This window comes from Carettochelys insculpta, chromosome 1, assembly GCF_033958435.1.
Source record: "Carettochelys insculpta isolate YL-2023 chromosome 1, ASM3395843v1, whole genome shotgun sequence".
Classification (NCBI taxonomy): Eukaryota; Metazoa; Chordata; order Testudines; family Carettochelyidae; genus Carettochelys; species Carettochelys insculpta.
Window position 1 is genome coordinate 321,074,323 of NC_134137.1, and position 17,706 is coordinate 321,092,028.

The window sequence follows — 17,706 nt, forward strand, 5'->3', positions numbered from 1 at the left end:
CAAATATCTCACTTTTTAACAAACTGTCAAGATGCATGAAAATAGTATCAATTTCGTGCTTCAAAAAAAGAGTAATGATAAAATTATTTTTAGGATTTAGCTAGATTTGGGAAACCCAGTGCTCAAGATCTCCTTTTTCCCCTGATTTGGAAGCCTCCATCTCTGCTCCTAATGGTTCCGATCCTGCATAGGTATTTGCTAACTCAGTACCCCAACGAACTCAGTGAAACTCTGCGCAAGTACAGAATTCCATGTTAGCTGATCCTGATGCAATATAAAATCAGACTGTCATTAACAGGGGGCATAGCCAGTGACACAGCTGCCATTCAAGGGAGGATACCATGGCTACCTGAAAAGGACATAGAAAGCTCCTGCATCAGATAGTATCAACCATTTTTATACATATAGGCCACATCTACACTAGCCCAAATCTTCAAAATGGCCATTTCGAAGATTACTAATGAAGTGCTGAAATACATATTCAGCGCCTCATTAGCATGCTGCTGGCTGCAACTCTTCGAAATTGCCACATGGCTCATCCAGACGGGGCTTTTTTTCGAAAGGACCCTGGGAATTTAGGAATAAGGGGATTTCGAAGTTGGCTGGGTCCTTTCAAAAAGGAGCCCTGTTTGGACAAGCCGCGCAGCAGCGAAACACAGCAATTTCGAAGAGACATGGTTAGCAGCATGCTAATGAGGTGCTGAATATGTATTTCAGCGCCTCATTAGTAATCTTTGAAATGGCCCTTTGTATGGCCATTTTGAAGATTTGGGCTAGTGCAGACATAGCCACAGAGGTGAAAGAGCACAACTTGCATCCTCCTCTAGGCAGGGGTTAGAACATGGTGGACAAACAAAAAGAGGAAAGTACCCTTCCAAATAACATTTCTTGCTTTTACTCTCTGGAGCGAAATGTTGTTCTGACAAAAGAGAAAGCAGAGTGGTGATAAGCTTAACAACCCCAGTTAAAATAATATTACATGAGATTTTGCCCACAACACCTGGAAGCCAGTAAATCTTTACAGTAAACAATAATTTAAAATATTTCAGAAACAAAAACAAGGCCCTACTAATGATATTATATTAATATGATCCAACAGAAACTGCAAAGTCGTAATAAATTGCATTTTTCATACACCTTTGATTGCCTCACCTGCCCTCTGCTCACTATGCAGCTTTGTCAGGGGTACTTACATTCCAAACCTCTACACGGCTTCAAACTGCAGTCATCAGTTTTCAAATCAATTTGTTACAGGAAGATTTCCGACTTTCTCCAATATGTGAAAGTCTCAGAGCCAAAATTATACTAGTCTGAGAAGAAGGACAAGCAATAAGCAGCTCCACACTAGGAAAAGGATCATCATCAGGTATCCCATGAACCATATGAGGTGGAAACAGAAGTAATGTAACATAGCACTTTGTTCCAGCTGTAGAAGGTCCCAAGATAAAAATGTAAAGACTTAAAATTATGTCATATATGGAAAGATAGTAGATCATGTTTATAAGTGTTTTAATTTCTCTCTCTTTTCACTCTGTGCAACTGAACTCATGTTAACAATGAAATATGTATCACCTTCAGATGTAGGAGCAATACAAGAAATAGTGACAAAACTCTTATGCCATATCATCCCATCATGTAACTCTCTATGTATATAATTTACACATAAAATATGTAGGCAGATTTTATGACAGCCAGATGTGCATGAAATAAATTTAGTAATTTTATTCACACTAAAAGTAAAATTAGGAAACAACACTAAAACCTCAGGATGACATTAGTAACCAAAGCAAATTTAAATCTTATTGTGCTAATGGTGTGCTTCCTTAACCCTGTAGTTTCCAATATTTGTTTTCATCCTCCTCATGGTATCTGCTAATCCGGAGTCCAGTCCAGTATTCTCTTACTTAGGTGAACAACCCCACTGACTTCCTCAATGAGACAATGGCTCCCAAGAAAAATGGTTTGGAAGATCAGACACTTGGACTGTAAACTCTTCAGAGCAAGGTTATTAGTTTGCCTGTAATATTTCAGATATAATCATAAAATGACAAATATTGTATATGTGAATGACATATCCACTTTAAAAATATGAATAAAAATGAAAAAGCTTCAGAAAAGTGCTGATTGACAAAATTGGAAATTAATTCCTCTATTCACAGAACATTCATAACACAAGCACAGATGCAAGAAAACCCTGGGAAGTCTTGCACAAGCATGTGTGAATTTTGTTCTGGAAGAACTGTCCAGTAGGGATAATAAATTAGCCTACAGGCCACACAACATTTATAAGATAATGGAAATGTTAATTTGCTAGGGACACAGCATCCTGAGCAGAATTTAGGTATGAGACTAAAGCTGAGAAGTTCTATATCCTATTTTACATACCACAAACAATCAAAATGCTGTCTATGTTTTGTATAATGTACATTCATATTCACGTTCTCCCTATATTTTTCAAATTATGTCCATAACTATTCCATCAACATTAAAAAAATTAAATGTCTGTATTTACTCTGAGCACTGAAATCAGCAATACTGAGCATTACAATATATAATTAGGGGTGACAGTAAAGATAAAAAAAGTCCTTTTGATACAATCTTGAAAACAGCACTTACTTAACAACCAAAGTTCCACTGGAGGCAATAGAAGTTTTGAGCATCCAGTTTACATTAACTTTACTGTCATATGTGTTCAGAAGAGCTTTTCTGATTTAAATATTTGGACCATCTATTCTCGAAAGATATATTTTAATAATTATGGCCCAGATCCTGCAATCCGTACAGTACAAAGGAGACCACTTTACCTATAAGGAGTCCTACTGATTTCAGCCGAATTCTAATTAAGTACAGCAGGCTGCCTATGCAGATCCAAATATAATTCCACCTATACATATCCTACTGCAATATCAACACTTCGATAAGCATCAATGTACTGTTCAACCAACATGATATTTTTTATTCCCGATGGAGACTAGTACATTTTTGATCAATTATCTCACTTACAGGTATCTCACACAAAGACACAAACAGAATTGGCATTGGTGTACTTTTGAGAAGGATTTTTTTGTTCTTGTTTATATTTCACTACTTGTTATGTAAAATTATAGCTGCTTTTTTAAATGGGTACTCTCCTCAAGCTGACTTAATGAAGTTCAAATGTTTACTTTTCCAATTGCCATATGAACGTCCGTTAACATATAGGTTATATTACTGATTGAGACTGTATATAACTGTAAATTCTTGATTGGAAACATCTCAATAAATTTCCAGTTAGATGACTAGAAGAAAACTGAAAACAAGTTTATATAAAAATCACATAAAAATAAATTCACGCTTCTAAGTATTTAGTTGTACTAAGTAATAACAGTGTATTTGACCATGAGGAGTAATAATGAAACCTAAACAATAACGATACAGCCACTGATGCAGTTAGTGTTGTAGTTTAATTTTGGAGCTCAGTCTATCTTTACTACTAATCTATGGTACTGTGTTTAACTACAATTTACTCCATGCTCTTCAACAAAATTACTTTTGTGGCATACTGAGTAGTGCACAGTACAAAATATGCAACCTGTTTACCTAAGGTTGAAGAAAATTTTATGATTTTACTGTGCAATATTCAAGAGACTGTCTTCAAAATTGCTTCATAATCAATGCTGTTTATTCCACAAATTGACCATCAGAATTTGTACTGGAATTCACCTTGTATACAGAATTATGCTCCAAAAGCACAGTTTTCAATTTAAAAATATTACATTTGTAGCTTTTGTGGCTGCAGAAACAACCTTGGAAACATGACCCAAGCGTAAACCAATGCTGCAATGCCTGCCTAGGTCTGCAAAGACCCTGAAATAACCGCTCTGAGACACATGAAGTCCATTCATCTCCATTTGTTCCTAAGGATTCTGAAACTCCACAGCTGTGGATTTTTTTTGCAGACACCACAGAATTCAACATTTCTGTTGCAAAATATTCTATTTTGTTGCAGCCAGGCACCTGATATTTGATTCTATGTCTCACTGCCCTGCACGGACCTGCCTGCTGTTTTTTTACCCTCCAGTCTTTCCAAGTGGGAATTAATCCTCCTCGAACTGTTCCACGGAGCTGGGCGGGGGGAGGGGGGGTAGGAGAACAGAAAGGAAAAGATGGGGTTGTCACTGAACTAGAGCTGGAATCCAACTTCCAGACAGGAGCCAGAAGAGGGTGAGAGGAAAATGAGAAGCACTGACTGGTTGATCTCAACTAGCCAATTTGGAAAAGAGTATGGAAGCAAAGAACTAGGAGCCAGGTTGAGGAGCCGCTGAAGTCAACTGTCAGCTTCCTCACCTTTTTGGAAACAAATGCAGAGGAAAAAAAGTTTCTGAGTCAGACCAACTGGACAATATGATGGAACCTCAAGAAGTGAAGCTAGAATGCCTAGAGAATATACAGAAGAAAAACCCACACTCAAAAATAATCACAGTTAAAAACAGTAAATGACTCTCATGTCAATTAAAATTTTCAACTATGAACTATAATTACCCTAAATTCCCACCTTTACATAAACATGCAGCTCAGGGAGATACAAGAGATTAAATTCCACAGCAACTTTAGTCCTATTGGGCCACAAAGTATACAAGGCACTGATCATGAAACATGCTCAAGGGGCAGAGATAAGGTTGCACATTCAGCCTTAAATTGGGTCAATCCTGACTTTTCATGTCTTTATAGTGCAAACACAGCATTATATGAATATAGCTTATATTATTTTAAATTTACATCTCTTAGGTCTTCCGTAAGCAAAAAATGGAGTAGAGAAGAGAAAAATGCTAAGAAGAAAGTACCTCAAACTCCAGTGCTTCCTAATACTACTACTTGCCAAAATTTACAAATTGCACACATGAATTGCATTACCAGGCCTCTTCAATCCTTGACCAGGGCCACCACTTAAAGTCAAGTATCAGAGGGATAGCCGTGTTAGCCTGGATCTGTAACAGCAACGAAGGGTCCTGTGGCACCTTATAGACTAACAGAAAAGTTTTGAGCATGAGCTTTCGTGAGCAAAGACTCACTTCATCAGATGCTGGAGCAGCATCTGATGAAGTGAGTCTTTGCTCACGAAAGCTCATGCTCAAAACTTTTCTGTTAGTCTATAAGGTGCCACAGGACCCTTCGTTGCTGTTATACTTAAAGTCAACTGTGTACTGACAGAAGTATAACTCTTTCATTAATATTTGGCCATGTGATATGAAATTATATATCTCAGAGCTTACAATTTTACACTCTCAACATTTTAACTACGAATAAATTACTTCACATTTACTAGATATATACCTGAACTAGATAATCACCATTCAGCTAACTCAGTTTCCTGGGAAATGACCCAACAGAATAGACACCCCAATACACCATGTCCCTATAAAGCTCTGTATACACTGCAACGTCTACATACAGCAAAACACTTTACACTTCAATTTCAACTGCACTACTCGCATTCTTAAAAGTTAGGCACCAGCATCAATACCTTGCAGAATTGGGGCCTACAGAGAGAGAGCATTAGGGAATCGCAGCTACGTCAATTTAACTATCCTGAGGTTGAAAATTTAATCCAACTCTGTTAAGACTTAAAGTTTTTGCTCCAGGATGACTATATTTGAAACTGGATGTTTAGCCCTCTAAGCCCTCAAGCAGAGTCCAATAATCCACTACTACTGCACAGAGTAGTTTCTCACTATTTTATTTTTTTAAGTCAGCTTCTCACTTCCAGAGAGATTTGTACCTACTATTCAATCCCTTCTGTTCCTTCTCAATAAGCATATTCCAACTTACACTTCCCCTAAGGAGGGACCATTGTTCTCCCTCTCATCTACATCATGCTCTTTGCTCCTCCACACGGCAGAGCACAGATAAGCAATCTGGAAATAGATTTATCCTTTAATACTTCTAATTAGTAGTATTTATTTTCAAATACCCAAAAGCATAGTAGCCATGTCACAGAAATAAGAAGAGAGAAAGTCTCTGCCCCCAAAGAGTTCACAATTCCACTTCATGGATGAGTAAACACTGACGTCAAGGAATTTGCTTAAGGTTGCATGCCAAATAAATGTCAGACCCAGGACTAGAAGACAGGTCTTTTGGTTTGAGAACAACAAGAAATCTTGTGGCAACTTATAGACTAACAGATATTTTGGAGCATAAGCTTTCGTGGGCAAAGACCCGCTTCATCAGATGCATGAGTGGTGGGGGTGGTTTCAGAGGGGTATTTAAAGAATGGGGTCCCAGAAAAAGGGAGGGCCAGAGCTGACAAGGTCTATTCAGCAAGGTGGAAATGGCCCATTATCAATAGTAGGTATCAAAAGAGGAAAAAACAAGTCAGATCAGACAGGGGGATATAAGCCATTGTCAGAATCTAATGGGGGGGGATCTTAACACCCAGGGCAGAGAAGCTGCCTTTGTAAACTACAAGCCACTCCCAGTATCTGTTTAATCCTTGGTTAATGGAGTCAAATTTACAAATAAATTGCAGCTCAGAGATTTCTCTCTCCATTTGATTTTTTAAATTTCTTTGTTTCAGTACTGCCACCCTTAAATCTGCCACTGCGTGTCCAGGGAGACTGAAGCGTTCCCCCACAGGCTTCTGTACATTACCACTCCTGAGATCCGATTTATGTCCATTTATTCTTTTACATAGAGACTGTCCAGTTTGGCCAATGTAAATTGCAGTGGGGCATTGCTGGCACATGATGGCATATATTATATTAGTAGATGTGCAGGTAAGGAGCCCCTGATGGTATGGCTGATGTTAGGTCCTGTGATGATGTCACTGGTGTAGATAAGTGAGCATATCTTTTGGTTGGCTTCCTGGCCCACACCCAATTCACTGCACTCCAGTGTGCTCTCCAAGGTAATTATTTGTACTGCAGTAATTCCAAGAGACAAAGACCAGAGGTTCACTGTACAGACAAATAAGAGCTTAATTATCTTAACTAAGGCCAACTCTACAGTGGCACTTCACAGCACTGTCACTTTCTGGCTTAGGCATGTATAAAAAAAAAAAAAACCACACACACACACATTCACCAAGTGCAGCAAGTAACAGCACTGTAATGTGCCAGTCTGAAGCAGGCTACAGCGCTGGAAGCTGTGGTCCTAGAGCTGTTAACTACTCCCCTCATCTAGATGGTTTACATAGAACCCTGGCAGATCTCTCTCCCAGTGCTTGTACTGCACTTACAGTTTAAAGCGCTACCGTGTACAGTATGCACTTTAAACTGTTAAGTATAAACAAAACTTAAGGCTCGCAGTCTGGAAAAAGTCTACTGGATAAGAGAAGGATCTCACCTATCAGACACCTGAGTTCCATTCACAGCTCTGGTACATGTTCTCAGAGTAACTGGCTTACCTTCCATGTGTCTCACAGGCCTGGTCCACACTACAGAGTTAGGTCAACGTAAGACAGCTGCAAGCATCTACATTTAAAATGTAGCTCTCACTGATGTAACCACTCACTACACTCACTAAGCTCCACTCTCACAAAAGGCATAGTGCTTAGGTCAACGTAATTAGTGTGATACAGCATCACCGTACACCCTGGCTGTGGCCATACTACTCCACCCTTTCAGAAGAGGCATGTCAATTATGACTGTTCAAAAATGCAAATGAGGCACTGATATGAATATTCAGCACCTCATTTGCACAATGGCAGCTACCCGGCTCGTCAAAAGTGTTGACTTCAAAATACAAATAGTCGTGTAGCCAGGGTTCCTTCGAAAGGGTGCCCCAATTTTGAAAGCCCCGAAGAGAAAAGGAGGGTGCTTTCAACATCAAGGGCACCCTTTTGAAGGAACCCCATCCAGCTACACAGCTATTTTCACTTCCAAAGTCAGCCCTTTCGATGGGCTGGCTGGTAGGTGTTATGAAAATGAGATGTTGAATATTCATATCAATGCCTCATTTGCATTTTCAAATGCCCTTAATTTACATACCCCTTCTGAAAGGGAGGGGTAGTGTAGCCATAGCCCCTGTGTTTCTTACATAGACTGTTGCTGCCCTTCAGAAACCATCCCACAATGCTCCCTGCTGACAGTTAAATTGGTGCAAGCACTCCTGCTGAGGATGCGCACTCCTGATACATGGAGCCTAATGTGGACATGAAAAAGTGATTTAATTATTGCAGTGGCTGTATGTCAATGTAGCACAGGTTGACTTAATTTTGCAGTGTGACCTGCCCTCAGGTACTTCACCCACAAATGAAAGTATATATGATATTCACTGAAGTGTGGTAAATGCAAAGAATTAAAACTTGTCAGGTGATGAAGGGGAAAGAACTCTGAATCCCTTGTCTCCATGCCCACCATCTTACTCCACTTCAGCAGGAGAGAAGCACAGTTTTATACAACCACACATTCTGTTAGTCTTGTTTTTCAGAGTTTACCATATATTTGAAACCTATATGGTTACCATAGTTATTTTTATGTCTGAAAATACAAACTCAGTTTAACACTGTTTCAATCTGACATCATAAAACAGCCTCCCTAACCTTTCACCAGATAGCAGAAGGCTAAACTAGTCTTACTGTAATCTCAGTAAGTAAAGCCGTTGCAAAAAGGTTATATTTCTGTAACTTACTAGTTGCTGCACGTAACTGTCAGCGTAAAGATATATACTTTAAGTACTTGCAAAGAAAATCAGAACTATACGTTAACACTGAAAGATAGTGTCTTCCAAAAAACAAATGAACAGATATTTGTAAGTTCAGTGACAGACAATCCACATCACCACATTCAACAGGAGGTAAACCCCATAGGAAGAAACCAGTACACCAAAAAAACCCACAAAGTTCACAGAGTTTTACCAGCTTGCTCAGCAGGAGAGAGGAGTTTGCCCCTTCACTGGATATTTTAGGCATCTGATAGAGGCCTGGGCTTCAAGAACTTTCTTCTGAGTTCTCAGTCAGAACAACTTTAACATGACCATGCTGCCACTGACTCCCACACCTGACTTCTGCTTCTTGAGGTGTCCCTTTCCCTCCCACTCCTGCCCCAAAGTGCAAGTTTTACAAACAGTGATGCTGTGTTAACTTTTGAGCAGATTCCAAGTACAGCTGGTGTGGAGACAGCATCCATTTAAATAAGACAATGTCTACGCTGGCAATTGAACGACAAAACTTTTGCCTTTCAGAGGTCTTTAAAAAAACTTGAATTACAAAAGTTTTGCCAGAACAAGTGAACAGCACTTTGTCTCTCCTGCTGACAAAGCGAACTTTGCTTGTTGGGTGTGGAACTATTTTGTTGGCAAAATGGCCAACAAACAAGGGCTATTCTGCCTACCTTTCAGTAACACAGCCATGTTGCTAAAAGCTACACAGTGTAGACAAAGCCTAAATAACTCACCAAGACATACCCTGAAATTTAACATTATCAAAATATTTAATCTTAAAAGAAAATAAATAAATAAATCTAGTTTATCGTGACCGCAGAGGCACCAACAGTACTTTGGTAACTAAAACAAATTCTCCATCTCCAAGTATTTAAATATTTCAGTAAGCCTTCAAATCGAGGCCTCAAAGGCTTGATGGAAAATTAATTCACGGTTTGTGTTTCCTTTAAAGAATTAACAAACCCACACACACTAACAATTAATAGCCACACCTGATCTCTACTCGCAATCATTTCGGGGTCTGTGATAAAATTAAGTAATACAGTTTTTTAAGGTTAAACTCTAGAGTTTTCTAGTAAAGCCTATAGATACATACAATGACAGATTCCCTTACCTTGTTATTCTAGGATGGGCAACACCTACATCACCTGCCCCATCCTTACATAAATGCTGTTTTTCGCCTTGTTCAAAACAGTTTATTTTTAAATTAACCATGCAACAGGGTTCTCATCATTTTCCTTAGCAGACTATTCCACAATCTAGTAGATCTTACTTTAAAAGTTTGGCCTACTCCGTACGTCAAATGTATCTTTATGGTCCTTTACACTATTTTATGTAATTCCGCACCCTTCTAAGTGTTAAAAATTAAAATGGTTGTAGGGTGGCTACAATCATGGCCACTATAGTCCTTGTTTAGTCAAGCAATAAATATTTATCTCAGTCTTTCCTTATAAATCAGTCCCTCCAGACTTCTAAACAATTTGTTGCTGTTCTCTGAACTCCTATTTGTCCCACCTGATAATGAGGTGCTGAAAGTAAAAACAATATTCCTGATGTAGTCACGCTAGTGTCATAGAAGAGAGACTATTACCCCACTGTTTCATGACATGATGTGCTGTGTAAGCAGCCTAAAATTATACTGGTCTTCTCTGCTGCCACAGAACATTGCGAACTGGGGTTTGATCATTCTTTCAGTAGCATGTAGAACTCCAATGAATACCAATGAGAGCTGTACGCACAACCAAATGACAGGATGATCGGGCCCCTTGATATTTCATTGCTGTTCACTATCATTCCCACCTCTTTTTCAGCATTACTGATTTCCACGTTATTTACTCACACCAAATACATGTTTTTGGATTATTGCCCCCAGATGTTTAGCTTGCATTTTCAAAACTAAATTTCTTTGATATTTGCTACCAATGTCTCTAATCTCTCTAGGTCTATGTCTTGTACTTCTCCGTTCTCAATGGTATTTGCGACTTTCTCCAGTTTTATGTCATCTGCTAATTTCATTAGTATGCTGTTCACTGCCTCTTAAAAATCTTTATTAAAGACAATAATTATAGCCTTGACACTATTATGGTATTGAGTCTATGTGCCTATGTATTTGCGCCAGTAGAACTCTTTACAAGACTGAGGCCTTAAACTAGACCCAACAGGTATCTGCAGGGCCTTGCTATGCATATCTCCCATTCTTTGCTGTTTATCACCTTTTATTTATGACCCTTCAACTAGTTCTTAGTCCACAAGACTTTCAATATTTTGAACTAATCTGAAAGTGAGAATTTTGAGAAAAAATATTTCAGACGTTTTACTCAAATCTAAATAAATTCCGCTGTAACTTCTCCTTCATCCACTATGGCCCTGGTCCCTGACCCTACAATTGGAACCAGGAGGGAAATGAATCTTTTCATCCATGCAAAACCCAGTCATGTCTTTGAAGATCCTGTTGCAGGATTCAAATCTAATTTTGAACATCTTATTTAAAAAAAAAAAAAAAGAGGGAAAATCTGTTTAGCATGTCAAATATCTGTATATAGTAAGAGGGGAATTTTCTCAATATTGGTTCCATTATTTTATGAGGGACAGAAGTTAGATTTCTTTTTTCCTGAGGGTCTAATAGTTAGAATGAGTCTCCTTTTTTTGACAACCAGAACTATCCTTGCTTTTCTTTAATTTTTTATTAGCTCAAAATTCAGCTGTTTACAAAATTGTTCAGCTATTCCACATGTTCTACCTATTTTTCATAAAGAGCTATATTTATAAGTTTCACCTCAGTTCTTAACTGTCCATACTTGTTTATTTTTCTCATTAGAGACAGAATTTCTTAAAGGGGCTCAGTATGAAGGTGTTTTCTTAATAATTGATCTTACCCATTTCCTCATTTATTAACTGACCTACTCTCCCTCTACTACTTCCCACCCCACATCATATTTATTCAGACCCTTCTTATTATCCTGTACCTCCTTTGGCAAACATTAACTCATTCTGCTTTTTGCAGCCCTGATTTTTAGCATGAGTTCACTTACAAACTAGCTTCACAGTTTCTAAAAAAAGTTACATACAAAAATTAATTTTAAACATTTTTCCTGATAGTTATTTAAAGGAAACAACAATCTTTAGCCTAACTTCTTTAACTACCACAAATACATTCAGAGAAAGAAATCACATCCATAAGAAATTATTTTTAATTCAGCCACCCATTCCCCAGTTGTATCTTTGGTTCAGAATCACTTCCCTGCCACCCCACCCCACCCCACCCACTGCATCCTAAACACCTCTACAGGCACAGAACTTGCAAATAGATACATCCCTACCGGTTTATGCCTTCATTAAGTCTCACAAACAGGACTCCATACAGATGGAAGGGGCCACAGCACTATAACTGTTTGTATGACTGGGGGCCTACTCAACCATCACACGAAATAAACTTGTGGTTTTTTGGTTAAACTTCTCTTTTGCAATATGCTTACCAAGTTATAGCTGACAAGAAAAGTAAGAAAATAGTTATGACCAACATTTACATGTACTGTCCCATTTAATGTACCGACAAAAAAAAATTTGGAAAATACTTTATTAATGCATCTCAGTTGACAAACATCTAATTTGCACTAAGATCCAAGAGAATTACACTACTTGCTGCTGTAGAGACTTGCGCTACTATATATACAAATAAAGTCTATCAATGGTTATTGGCACTGTGGCTTTTGATGGCTCACTACAGAATCATGGCATACCAGCTGCTGTACCTGTCAGACAGCTCAAACCAAATATAGTCAAACAGTGTGATTAAGGCACTCTCACACATAATTGGGGGGGAGGGGAATTATAGCTTATCTGAATTATTTATCATGGGATCAGGAGCCTACCCAGTTTTAAACTTATGTTTTTAATGAAGGCTAAAACACATTCTTAAAGTGATCTGGCAAAATTCCACAAGAGTCAACACGAAAAAATATTACAGTTTAAAAACAACAACAACCTGCACTATCTGGAACAGGGTGTGGTATGTCTTTGACAAGCCACTCATTCAATTGGATGAAGACAAATGGATACCCAGTATGTCATGCAAATAGTTAACTGTCTATTTAAGTAATTTTAAATTAAACTGACAGTACCCAAAGAGGTGATATAGCTCAACAGGCCAACAGTCCACCTACTTTGAGATCTTATCTCAAACTGTGCAATGCCAGATGTTTCACAGAAAGATACAAGTTCCTATTATCACAAACTACCAACTCTCCAAATCTGCAGTTACCCACGTGAGTTGTCTTCTCAGTGTATGCAAAATGTGTCTCAGGTGGCATAACAGTGAACATCAACAAGTGTGAATTAAACAGTACTCCTATAAACAGTTGCCTGTGCAGGATCTGGGTCCTATGGTACATACTGGAAAAAACTTCTACGGTTAGTAGGCCCAGTTGCAAAAGTCCTTAAACCTTTTGGGCCAAGGTTTTGAAAACTGACTAATGATTTTGTGTCTCAAAAGTGAACCCTCTCACAGAGGACTGGCTCAGAAAGTAGATGTCCAGGAATTCATGAAAATAAGGCCTCCTTGATGAATATTAAGTTAGGTGTCCAAACCCAGAGGCACTAGAAGGCACTAATTATTTTGGAAACTATTTATGTTGGTGACTTTTCCTTCTCCTCACCTGCCCCTGCCCCCAATAAAAAGCTTCTACAAACAACAGTCAGTACCCCAGCCGCAATCTCACAATAACAAACCAATATGTGCAGAGTGGAGGGAAAATAAAGTTATTTAGGTAAACATTTCAGCTACCAGTGGGATTATTATCAACAAGCAAATCAAGAATAGTGGAAATTATGAAAAAATAACCAATAGACTGTTCTTGAAACACACTATACAAAAGATGGAAATCTGTGAAAAAGTGTTTTTAAAAGACTTTTCATTTTAAACAAATTATTTTAAATTTTTTTCCACTAAAATAAAATTATAGTTCTTTTAAAGCTGTTATGATCACTTATGTAAATATTATAGAAAAGCATGTTTTTAATACCCTGCCAATACTACTATGGTAACAACATACAAACCTGAAGTGATTTAGTCTACTAAGAATTAAATTTATTTGTAAATAGCCATCAATTAACACAGTAAACAACACATTAACCATCTTTTGATAATATATTTAAATTGCTTATTATTTGGACTGTGCAAATAACCACAGCACACAAACTTCAGAAGAAGCCACTGTAATTGTCTCAAAGAATATATAAGCTATTAGTGCAATAAGCTTGACTGTTCTGAGTTAGTGCAAATATGGACTTGAAAGAGGGGAGAGGTCAGGCAGTAATCAGCATTACAACTTTAGCTCATTTTTCATCAGTTAGAGACCCATCAGGAAAACTTAAAAAAACAATTCCTGCTACCCAGGACATCTGTAGCAATATTCTCCCAACACTACATATTAATTTTTTTTTTTTTAAAAAAAACAAGCAGAGATAGAAGATGCTCAAAAAATTAGATCCCACCTTATTCCTAGGCTACCTAGTAGCCATTAATATAGCAGAGTTTTAGAAAAGTTTCTTTCTTCAGTTGGTGGGGATTGTAAAGAAATAATATGCCATCACAAAACAAATCCAGTAGCTACAGATATTTGACTAAGGTTTTCCAGACTGAGTTATTGTAACTCAATAACTGCTCTACACAGTACTGTGAACTCTACAGCTCCAAGCTGGAAGTCAATCTAGGACAGCCAATAGAAAGTGCACCTGTGCAATTACTACATTTTCTAATTCAGAATGCTAAACCTGAGACAGATACAGCTTGTGTGCCTTGCGACAACACACAAAAAAAATATCAACAATTAAAACAACACACAGAGGATATATCATGTACAGAAAAGCAAAGCCTATAATTAAAAATTGGAAAATTAAAATAAAATAAAAATATTAAATATATATTATTTAGAAACAAACTTTGCCTCCTTAAACATATGTCAAATATCACTTTCAATCGAGAGACCACTATTATTTTTAAACCTGTATAAATATTTTAAAAAGATTGCAGTTGATAAAAATTATAATTAACATTAATAAAAGACCAGTTAGTAACTGAACACTAGTGAATACACCAAACTAAGAGATGCACAATAAGGTTCATGAAAGGTCAGAAAAATAACCTTTAGCATTACCTTTAAGTACTTAATAAGACTGGTGAAAAAGCATGCATGGAACTGATATTTCTAAGTAACTGAAAAAAAAATTAAAATATCCTATTTGACACATCTAGATAACAAAAATCAGCTGAAAATATTGCATAAGACAAACAGATGATAACTGCATTTATGTATTTTTGAGAAGCAAACCATCTTTCCATGGAAGATTTATTTTTAAACCAGAATCTAACTTCATACACAGGTAACCAAGTCTACCAAAAGACATTTTATTGCTTTGAAATGAAACAAAGTTTCAATAACTATACTAATTTGGTTCCTAGTATCAATATCACTGTACTGCCAACTTATAATAAATCAATAAAAATGCCTCTGACTGTTGTTTACAAACTTGGGTTTACCTGGCAGGTTTAAGGCTAAAAGATGGAAAATACAAATGTGAACAATAACAAAACAGTTTCTTTCAGCTGACCACTGAACCAGCTCAATAATTGATTAGGAAGTGCTCTAGAGTATTTTTGGAGGGTGAGGGGTGTGTTTATTATTACACCCATCGAAAATAAAATATTATCCCATGCTCAATAATACTACTGAAAGAGCCCTTATCAGCACTTACCGCAAGTAATACTGTTTTAAAGCGAAGGCAGCATTAGAACAACTTCTGGGAAAGTTAAACTCCTCTACAATTTCTCCCCACTGATTCTTCTCAGATACCTGTCAAAAACAGCATACAGACAGAGATACACAACACAAACACAGACACATCGTCGACAGTGAACATCACAAGGAATATGGGCTGCCATGAAACAAATAAATATATGATAAATATACATATATTATATATATACACACACACTGAGAGAGATCTATGTATAGGGGGGATATATGGGTACATTTCTCACAGACAGTAGTCCCTGGTGGTCTCCCCTCACCTACAATCCCGATTCGCACCACTACTCTACATTTTGTTCCATATATTTGGTTATTCCGGGGAAAACTAAGCGATTATATCGTTTGGGGGTTGTTTGTTTTGTTTTTACTGCCTGGACAATAACCAATCGGGAGTCCCTCTGTCGCCCCCTTTTAAATCCTAACGCGGTCCGTTAAAAACCCAAAGAAGTTTAAAATGATTCACGAAAGTCTTGGAGGGGGCGCCCATTGGTCTCCGGGGTTGAGGGGAGCCGGGGAGCCGTCCCGGAGAGTCCCCACAAGACAGATCCATAGCCACAGACAGGCCTTTCTTTTGAGGCCTACATTTCTGTCCCTAGCCTTGAAGCCTAAAGATGGCTATTTGATTACACACCGTCTTGGGTGCCCCTTTTGTTATTTCTCTCCGGGAAGGGCTCCGAGGGCAGCGCCTGCTCCCCCCCGGCTGCGAGGATCGTTTCCTAGCCCATGCTCCGTGCCGATTATCGATGTTAAACATGCCCGCTAATTTTGAGTTGCACTAAAACTGCACTCAGGCGCTCCTCTCCCTCTCTGCCTGTGCGAGACACAGAGAGAGCAGCAATCGCGAGCGAGAGAAACGGCTTCTCCACACGCAGCCCCCCGCACTCTGCTCTCTCGCCTCCTCCCCGCAAAGGGGGCAAGGAAAAAGGGGGCCGGGGAGGGGGCAAAGGAGGCACAAGCGGTGTGTACACGGCACCCCCAACGAGCTCCCTTCATCTCTCCACCAACAAGGCCGAGCCACCAACCTGCCTGCCTGCTTCCTTCCTTCTTCCACCCCCCACCTTCCCTTACCGGCTTTCAATGGGAGCTCCCCAGCCCCCCCACGTCCCCTCTCTGCCCCGGAGGGTCAGGGGAGAGTTTTGTGAAGAGGTTACTGGGAGGGAAACCCAAATTAAAACTTCCACTCACCTTCCCAAATCCGCCTAAAGTGGTGACTCTGGTGTAGAGAGCGTGAAGATCCAGCTCCTTCCCACCCACCACAGGGATCTTCTTAAAAGGCGACCTGCCAAAGGCGATACACACAAAACAACACAACTTGTCAACTCTCCCCCCCTTTCTCCCCTCGCGGGGGCTGCCGTGTCCTTCAGGGAAGGGGCTGGAAGTTGGATCTGGCCGGTTTAAAAGCCTCCCCCCCTCCCCTGCCATCTCCCCATTTTCCTCACCCTCTGCTGTGGTGAAACTGCCGCAGCTCGTCCAGGAAAGCGAGTCCCTTTCTCCGCTGGTCTGGTTGGGTTTTACCCGTCGAATTTGCCATTTTTTGTGTTAAAAAAGGTTTTCTTTTAAAAAAAAATTCAATAAAAAAACAACAACAATCCCCGGCTCCTCCTTGTCTTTACGAGACCCAGGTGCCCGTGCTCGGCCGGGGAGCAGCCATGGAGAGGGGCTGGTTTAAAAAAAAAAGTTTAAAAGGAATAAGGGAGCCCCCGAGAGCGTGGTAATTGCGAGTCCCGTCTCCACACAACACACGGGCAGAGAGACACACACAGGGAGGGAGAGGGGCACCTCTCAGTAATTCCTGCCGCTGCCTCTTCTCAGCACCACAAACCCAACCGATCCAGCCTGCACATGAGACTCAACATGGTGCTGCTGGATCACACAATGAATTGGGTTAGTGTTGTGGTGGGGCGGGGGGAGCTGGAGTGAGGTACTGACAGTGTGTGTGTGTTACAGACGCGGCTCCATGCAATCGCCCTCTCCCTCGCTCGCTCTCGCTCTCTCTCTCTCACACACACACACACACACACACTGTACAGCTACAGCAGCAGCGGCGGCGGCGGCGGCGGCAGCGGGATTCACTTCTCTTCTCTCTCAGACAAAAAGATCTGAGGCCGCCGTGCGGCTGCCTGGGCGAGAGCGCAACACAGCGAACCCCAGAGGCCGGCCCAGGTACTGCAAAAGGCAGCTCGGAAAGCAAAAGCCAGCACAGCCCCAGCAAGCAGTTCCTGGCGGGGAACAATAGGCTCCTCTCGCCGCTAAGGGCTCA

The 17,706-nt window shown here is 39.6% G+C and overlaps 1 protein-coding gene across 1 annotated transcript in view; it reads right to left on the bottom strand.

Annotated features, from left to right (window-relative positions):
* Window positions 1-17,429, bottom strand: part of ARID2 (AT-rich interaction domain 2) — a 206,922-nt gene extending 189,493 nt beyond the window's left edge. The window contains exons 1-3 of the mRNA XM_075014139.1: window positions 16,886-17,429; window positions 16,632-16,725; window positions 15,391-15,488 (exon numbers count right to left, since the gene is read on the bottom strand). Of these exons, the coding sequence (XP_074870240.1) occupies window positions 15,391-15,488; window positions 16,632-16,725; window positions 16,886-16,977 (284 nt within the window). The 5' untranslated portion in view covers window positions 16,978-17,429. The remainder of the gene's footprint in view (window positions 1-15,390; window positions 15,489-16,631; window positions 16,726-16,885) is intronic.
* Between the last annotated feature and the right edge of the window lie 277 nt (window positions 17,430-17,706).